This window comes from Octopus sinensis, linkage group LG18 (genome assembly GCF_006345805.1).
Source record: "Octopus sinensis linkage group LG18, ASM634580v1, whole genome shotgun sequence".
In the NCBI taxonomy this organism is placed as follows: domain Eukaryota; kingdom Metazoa; phylum Mollusca; class Cephalopoda; order Octopoda; family Octopodidae; genus Octopus; species Octopus sinensis.
The window spans coordinates 34,919,830-34,928,579 of NC_043014.1; the positions used below are offsets into that span (position 1 = coordinate 34,919,830).

General features: G+C 36.8%; 1 protein-coding gene and 1 long non-coding RNA gene across 7 annotated transcripts in view; both read left to right on the forward strand.

Moving 5' to 3' along the window:
* Positions 1-8,750, forward strand: part of LOC118766977 — a 389,104-nt gene that overhangs the window by 197,708 nt on the left and 182,646 nt on the right. The gene's annotated exons all lie outside the window — the stretch shown is intronic.
* Positions 1-8,750, forward strand: part of LOC115221716 (POU domain protein 2-like) — a 190,684-nt gene that overhangs the window by 121,841 nt on the left and 60,093 nt on the right. The window contains exon 1 of one of the 6 annotated variants that reach the window (XM_036510865.1): positions 4,815-5,131. The exons of 4 other annotated variants lie outside the window; for them this stretch is intronic. In XM_036510865.1, coding sequence (XP_036366758.1) covers positions 5,074-5,131 — 58 coding nt within the window. In that variant the 5' untranslated portion in view covers positions 4,815-5,073. Of the gene's footprint in view, positions 1-4,814; positions 5,132-8,750 lie in introns of those variants that run through there. One more of the 6 variants, XM_036510867.1, reaches the window with a different exon arrangement.

An 8,750-nucleotide genomic window follows, 5' to 3' on the forward strand; every position in this document is an offset into this window, starting at 1 on the left:
GGCTTGGTAAAAATTGACCATATATTTGTGTGTATATGTAGATTCGTTTGTGTGTGTGTGCGTGCATTCAATACATGTACATGTAAGCAACAATATAACTTATTTTCAATTTTATTTCATCCATGGACTTTAATGAATGTTTGAGAATGTTTATGTTCGGATGTCACTTCTTCACTTAACACAATGGCTTGCCTACACATGTGTAACCAGTAGCATCCTTCCAAAGTTATTTTCAATCATATTCAATCAATGCATATGAATATGCAGATAAAGCATGCCTAAAAAAACACTACAATGCAAGCTTCCTGAAAACCAGGCATGAGAAGCTCCAGAATATATGTTTACAAGTAGTATTACACACACTAGATATTAACACCTATTTCTGAATGGACAGTTATATAATGATCCATTGCACAACCAAGTGACACTTACTTCTGAGCAAAAGTCATGTAAGATAATTTAAAATGCAAAGAGCAAAAGTTTAGAACGTATTACTCAGGGATGGAGTTCAAAAACATACAGAGATAGGTGGAGTAGTGTGGTTAATGCTAGCTTTGCAATCCTGTAGACCTAGATTTGGTCCCACTGCATAAAAGCCATGACCTGTAAGTGTCCCTTTACTAAAGAACATAGTAAAATTTCTGGACCTTGGACCTTTTTCTTAGATTTTGGGCTGTTAGAGGTTATTTTTGTAAAACATGTTATAAAGTTAAAGATGTAAATGTATATTATTAATGTAAAGTGGAATTGAGGAAGACCATGGTCAGAACAGAACCAAAAAAAAAAAAAATCAATCAATCTAACTGATAAATATTTAAATTAACACACAGTAGGTGAAGAACAGAGTTTTGAACAACTCATCTATCCCTGTGAATTAATAGACTATAAATGTGCATGTGCATGTGTGTGTGTGTGTGCATACATGCAACTGTTTATGATAAACACTCATTTTTACAATATATTAGGAAAATTTTATCTACATACATACTACATAAACATAAATACATACGCATGGTATATTTTCTTTTTGTACTTTTTCTTCCCTCTTCCTTTTCTTATTCCCCATTTTTCTTTTATGCTTTTGTTTTTCCTTCCTCTTTTTATTTATTTTTCCTTCATTTTTTCTCTTTTCTTTTTCTTCACACATTGTTACTTTTGTGTGCAAACCAATGGCCACCCCTGCCTGATGTTGTTTTCAGGATCACCTGACTGGAATCAACTGAGCAAATTTCAAAAACTACAATGCTAGTTGTTTGAGGGCAAAAAAACAAGAACTTTTGGTAGTAACTCCAGCAGATTCAGTTTTAAATAGAAATTTTTTCCCCATACATAATATTATTTTTTAAAATTGATTTTACCTCAAACCAATGTGAAATCACCATTGAAATCATTATCCATTGCACAATACATATAATTCGTTTTTAACTCTGGAACTCGAAGTAGATAAAGCTATAAATAGTAGCATATAAATATTGGGTTCAAAAACCTTTGGATACAAAACGTTGATGGTTGCACATAGGACACAAACCCACATCTTCTGTAAGCATGGACCAAAGTAATACTTCGAAATTCTCAATTCATTTTAGAAGTTTTGTTCTCCCCAGCAAGAATTGTATGTAGTTTATACCATAAGAATTTAGAAACTTCAAGTGATGTGAAACGATTTGTTTTTAACATTGGAACTTGAAGCAGACAAAGCTATAATTTATCTATGTGAAAAGAAAAATGTGAAATGTCTTGTATCAGGATATTGTTTAACAGCAGGTCAGCCTTGTTTGAGTAACTCTCTCTCTCTCTTTCATACACACACTCATGCATTGAGAGAGAGGGAGTGGGCATAAATATGTATGCATACATCTATACTTGCAGACAAATATGCAAAGAAATATCAATATATATGAAGACATGTAAACAAATGACCATATACACATTCAACATGCACAAGCTTGGATAGGTGTGTTTTTTTAATGGTAGTGTATGATTTGAGTGTTTTGTCTAAGCAACCACATGGAGGTCCCTTCACTAGCTTTTCCCTTAATATATTGTGACATTAGAGGTTATCACTGAAACCATCTCTTGTTCCTTTTACATCTAGAACCAGGCTGTGTGTGTGTGTATTTACAGAGAGAGAGAGAGAGTCTATAGTACTTAGCTGGCATTTTACAATTGTTACTTAAAGTTTCATCTCTTGGATTGTCCCTGTTATTTCCTCGTGTTTCTTTCTGTTGAAGAGCGTAGGCTCAAAACATAAAAAAGACTTTCTCACTTTCCTGAGCATCAAACTAATACACCTGTCTTCGTCTTTTATTTTTCTGTAAATTTCAGCTATATATATGTATGTATGTATGTATGTATGTATGTATGTATATATATAGGGAAAGTTTAGGAAAAAAACAAAAGACGAAGACAGGTGGTGTACAAAACAAACAGATGTATTAGTATAACGCTCAGGAATAGAAAGTCTTTTACGTTTCGAGCCTATGCTCTTCTACAGAAAGGTACACAGAAAAAACAAGGAAAGAAAAAAATGTGTGTAGTGGTTAACGATCTATCATGGCGACTATATATATATATATATATATATATATATATATTAAGGTATGTAGAAAAATACAACATGGACAAGAACGTATAACTCTTAGAAGACGATACAATAAACATGGACAGGACATTCGAACCCCTCAGTCTTCAGTCAAGAACCGGATCATCGTAGTAATTTCGGCTGATATATGCATGCATGTATGTATTTATGTTTATGTAGTATGTATGTAGATAAAATTTTCCTAATATATTGTAAAAATGAGTGTTTATCATACAGTTGCACGTATGCACACACACACACACACATGCACTTGCACATTTATAGTCTATTAATTCACAGGGATAGATGAGTTGTTCAAAACTCTGTTCTTCACCTACTGTGTGTTAATTTAAATATTTATCAGTTAGATTGATTGATTTTTTTTTTTTTTTGGTTCTGTTCTGACCATGGTCTTCCTCAATTCCACTTTACATTAATAATATACATTTACATCTCACATTTATGGTATATAGGAGTTGTTGTGTGTTACCTTGCTACCCACAAAGCCTTTCGTAGTCATGTCGATATGCTAAAGAAATGTCTCACTGAACTTGATACCGTTTGAGTGAATCTATTTGAAATTTTGTCAAAGTTGTTTCCTTTTCACCTGAAGTATGGGAAGATGTGAGAATATATAAAATAAAGAAGTACTCCACCTTCCAATAGAAAATAAATAAATAAATAAAAGAAAAAAGGAAAAGAAATTCTGTGACAATTACAAGAACATCAACAAAAATGATAATGGAACTATATCCAGATCTTTTGGTTTTGGGAATATTGCTGTAAATTTATTTATTTATTTATTGTTTTTTTTTGTAATGAAGTGTTTGGCAAGATTTTTCTGTGAATGGAATTGTAGAAGAGAAGAGAGGGAGAGAGAGAGAAAGAGAGAGAGAAGGTTGGCAGTGAGTACGTGTGGGGTCTAGGTTGGTTGGCTGGCTAGCTATCGACAGACAAGAGATATAGAGTGAAGGAGGTGTATGTCAGTGGGGGGAGGGGCGAAGGGAGGGAGGGAGGAAGGGAGAGTTAGCAATGACATCTCCAATCTATTGCCACTCACTTTGATGTATTTGTAAGGTGGTGGTGGTGGTGGGAGGGAAAATGCCAATTTGCATATTCATGATGTGTTGGCTTGTATTAGCATGTCCACACACATGATTTGCATTTGTTTCTTTAGTCGCCCCCCCTCTCCCTTTTTCTTCTTCTTCTTCCTCTGTCTGTCTGTTTCTCTTTCTCTCTCTCTTCCATAATACTGAATATTCGTTATTGATTGCATACATCACCTTCCACCTCTGCTGCCATTCCCATTGCATTCACTGCTGTTATTGGCAGAGCCACTGCTGCTGCTGCTGCTAGTTCCTGCTGCTGTCCCCTCAACACTCTCTTGCCATCTCTTCCCTCATCCACATATCTGTCTATCTATCTGTCTGTTTGTCTGTCTGTCTGTCTGTCTATCTGATACCCATACATATCCTATACCTCCAAACTCTACATGTAGTGTATGTACATAAATAAGTAAGCTTACTGGCCTATTGACCCTCCCACCCGCCCCAACGCCAACTCTTCCCTTCTCCTTATACCCCACCCTCACCCCACAATGGTCCTAACATTCTTCCTTTTTCTCCTAATCTCCTTCCTTCCCTCTATCCCCCCTCCTCCTCTTCCTCCTCTTTAGTTCCACTAACTCCCAAACTCAGTACATATTTGCTAACCCCGCTTCACCTCACTCATCCCACTTGCCCTTAAGCTTTTGAATATTCATGGCTTCTTTGCCAGTCTTGTTGTTGTAAAAGCTTCACAAGACACACACACACACACAACACACACACACACACACACACACACACACACACATTTTGAAGCTGGCTCTTGTTTTCATACATGTAAAAAAAAAAAGGAAAAAAAAACCCCCCAAAAGATAGGAAGCCGCAAGTAACTCCCATTCATCCACCCAGCCAAAGAAAACCCCTCCCCTTAAAAAACTCCAAAGAAAAATATATTTCCGGGGGTTTTACTGCCACTATTGCTATTATTATTATTATTATTATTGTTGTTGTCGTTGATATTTTGTTGTTGTTTATACTGTGGCTATACTTAAACAACAACAGCAGAAAAAGCATCACCTTCACCATCATCATCATTATCATCATCATATTCATCAATATCATTATACTCATCATCATCATAACCACCACCACCACCACCACCACCATCATCATCATGTTCATGACCATCATCAGTTTGCTTGGACAAGCAGACAAGTCAACAGTAGAAATACAGCTGTTGTAGTTTGGTTGGTACATCTATCTCTCTCTATCTCCTTCTCTCTCTCTCTCTCTTTCTTCTCCCTCTTTCTCTCTGTCTCTCTGTTGTTTATTTCTCTGATGGTATCGAAATATTGTCCAAGAGTGGCCACCACTGGCTAGTGGCCTGCCTGAAACCAGCCCTCCACTTTTGTTTTCATCCTTCCTTTCCTCCTTCCTTTCTGCGTGATGTCATCATCCATGTGTCCTTGTTGTGAAACCAAAATCATAGGACTTGTAATCCCAGGTTAGTATATATATATATGTATATACACACACACACATACACGCGCATACAAATGTTCACAAAAGTACATATACTCAAATATACAAACATATACTCAGAATTGTTTACAGAAATAGTCATGCAGACACATACACACAAACACAGAGGCATAAATACGTATATATATATAAATCTATACTTGCAGACAAATACGCAAAGAAATATATATATATATATATATATATATATATACAAAGACATGAAAACAAATGACCGTAGACACATTCAACATGCATAAGCATGGATAGGTGTGCATATGCACCCTGCCACACAAGATTGACACTTTCAGAAAAGTGACTTTCACCACAATTTTGTTACATTTCTTTATATTCTACTAATATTCTTCACACCGTATTATCATGTTCTTTTCCTCTGTTCTATATTTTATCTTTTAAATATTATTATTTACATTTATTTGTTGGATGTATGGATGTATTTATGTGTATATATATATATATATATCATAAAAAAACAAACTCAAATACTCTCCTACTTACTAGTTTGTAGATTTCCCCTTCCCCCCACCGATTATCTTGACAATATTAACTTTTTGTAGTTTCATTTAATTTCTTCGTAACATGTTGTTCTTAGTATTGGTCTATTAGCGTAGAATGGGACAGAATTGGTCTTTGGGTTTGTAGTGTCATACACATACAGGCCTAATACACCACCTGATGTAATATTGGTTTAAAATTTTAGCACAGGGCCAGTAATATTGGGGAAGTAGCTAAGTTGATTACAATGACCCCAGTGCTCAGCTGGTACTTTACTTATATTTCATTGACCCCAAATGGATGAAAAGTAAAATCGACCCTAGTGGAATTTGAACATAGAATGTAAAGACAGACAAAAAAAAAGCAATAAGTATTCTACCCAGTGTGATAACTCTTCAGCCAGCTTGGCACCTTATAGTATAAATATTGTTTTCAAATTTTGGCACAAGGCCAGCAATTTCTGGGAAGTGGGTTAGTGTAATCGACCTCCAGTGCTCAACTGGTACTTATTTTGCTATCCCCGAAAGGACGAAAGGCATTGTCAACCCTGGTAAAATTTGAACACAGAAGGTAAAGCCAGACAAAATGCCACTTAGCATTTTGTTCAACATGCTAACCACTCTGCCAGCTTGCTGCCTTTATCTGATGTAATATTACTGCCACCACCAGCATCACCATTACCACTTCTTGGATGTCCTTTAGTAAAATCCTCTCTGTTGCGAGCATTTGGTCCACAATACCATCCCTTTCTTTATAGTATTCACCTTATCCATATTTTCCTTATAGATATTGACCTGCAGGTGTTCAAACTGGGTAACATCCAGTCATTCAATTTGGCCAGTATGAGTGAAGGGCTTATAGATATTTTGAGTACAATACCTTCTCCTCTGGCAACTTATATATATATATATATATATATATATATATGTATTGTGAAGGCACATGGTTTAGTGGTTAGGGCATTCAGCTCATGATTGTAAAGTTGTGAGTTCAATTCCCGGGGATGCATTGTGTCCCTGAGCAAGACACTTTATTTAATATTGCTCCAGTCCACTCAGCTGGCAAAAATGAGTTGTACCTGTATTTCAAAGAACCAGCCTTGTCACATTCTGTGTCAGGCCGAATCCCCCTGAAAACTGATTTAAGGGTACGCACTTCTGTAAAGTGCTCACCCACTTGCATCTTAATTTCATGAGCTCGTTGTTTTGTCGATCAGACCAACTGAATCATTATCATCATAACTGACGAAGTGCCAGTGATATATATATATATAATATATATATATATATATATATATATATATATATTTATAGATGATGATGATGATGATGATTGCCTCATCTTGTCAGATGTTAGCCACTTCACATTCGGCCTGATTGTTCTGATTTACTTACTTCCAAACTTGCATGTGTGCAGATATCCATCACATTGGGACTTTATAAAATACGTAACAGATCGAGAAATGATCTGTATGTAACTGGACTTAAGCGACAAAAGCTTGTACAACACTTCTTATTTCTTTATTGCCCACAAGGGGCTAAACATAGAGGGGACAAACAAGGACAGACAAAGGGATTAAGTTGATTACATCGACCCCAGTGCGTAACTGGTACTTAATTTATCGACCCCCGAAAGGATGAAAGGCAAAGTCAGCCTCGGCAGAATTTGAACTCAGAATGTAACGGCAGACGAAATACTGATAAGCATTTCGCCCAGCGTGCTAACGTTTCTGCCAGCTTGCTGCCTTAGCTTGTACAACACTTCTGCCACTCTCTGTCACCGTAGTAGGTTCCAGTGACAAGTATTGCAAAGTGACGGGTACTATGTTGACTACAAGTTTTATGTCAGAGCATCTTTCTCCTAGAAGAGCTGCTTCCCCATGATTTTGTTGAAAGTTACAGGAGCCTTCTCTTACCCTGAGAAATGTATTTAACACATAGATGAGACCCTGACAGGTACTACCACTCTGGGTTAGAACAAACCTGGACATAATAGTAACCAAGGTATGATTCCATGCTCCTCATAACTCCAAAACTGGAGTCTCACCTCTAGATGCAGCTTAATGCTATACCCAGGAGGGTTACGGTTAGGGTTATGTCCATAGTTGTCTGCCATATTTGCTAGAAAAATGAAAAAATAAAGGCGGCGAGCTAGCAGAAACTTTAGCATGCCAGGCGAAATGCATAGCCGTATTTCGTCTGCCGTTACGTTCTGAGTTCAAATTCCGCCAAGGTCGACTTTGCCTTTCATCCTTTCGGGGTCGATTAAATAAGTACCAGTTATGCACTGGGGTCGATATAATCGACTTAATCCGTTTGTCTGTCCTTGTTTGTCCCCTCTGTGTTTAACCCCTTGTGGGTAGTAAAGAAATAGCTATACCCAGGAGGGGGAGACACACACACACACACACATGCGCAGGTTTGTGCTCATGGCAACTATAAGCCCTTTTCTCATACTATTTAAATTGATATGTCTCATGTTGACCAATCTGAACACCTGTGAGATTGAGGTGATTGATTTCTCCCAGCTTGAACACCTGCAGGTCAGTGTCTGTAAGGAAATCATGACCAAAGTGAAAAGAATGGCAGTGTGACTGAAGGGTCTGTAGGTGCCCAGAGTGGTTAATATCAGCTACATCAATTCATCAGTATTAGAAATGGGTCTACTGATATCATGAGCTCTGTCCCTTCTCCTAACCCAAATTAGGATATAGTTTATGACAGCGTGTGCGTTCCTAACCAATTTAAGTTTACTGTATAGATGTTATTATGTAATGGTTTGTCTCCTTAACATACCTCTCTGCTTAGTTATTTGCTGGCATAATTACAATACTCTTTTGAGGTGATAGATTTAATGTCACTTGGTTTAACATCACCACTTTGCCTTTAGGTACCTTTAGCAGAATCCATTTTGTTGGTCTGGGACTTTGAATGAGGATTATCTCCCTTCCACTTAGTAGTCTCAGAAACACTGAAAAGGGTCATCGTTGTTGTTCTTCCCCACAAAGGAGTCAACAAATAGGGACTTTCAGATATTTTAACTTTTAACATGGAAGAAATTTCCCTATTACTACTCAAATACTGAAT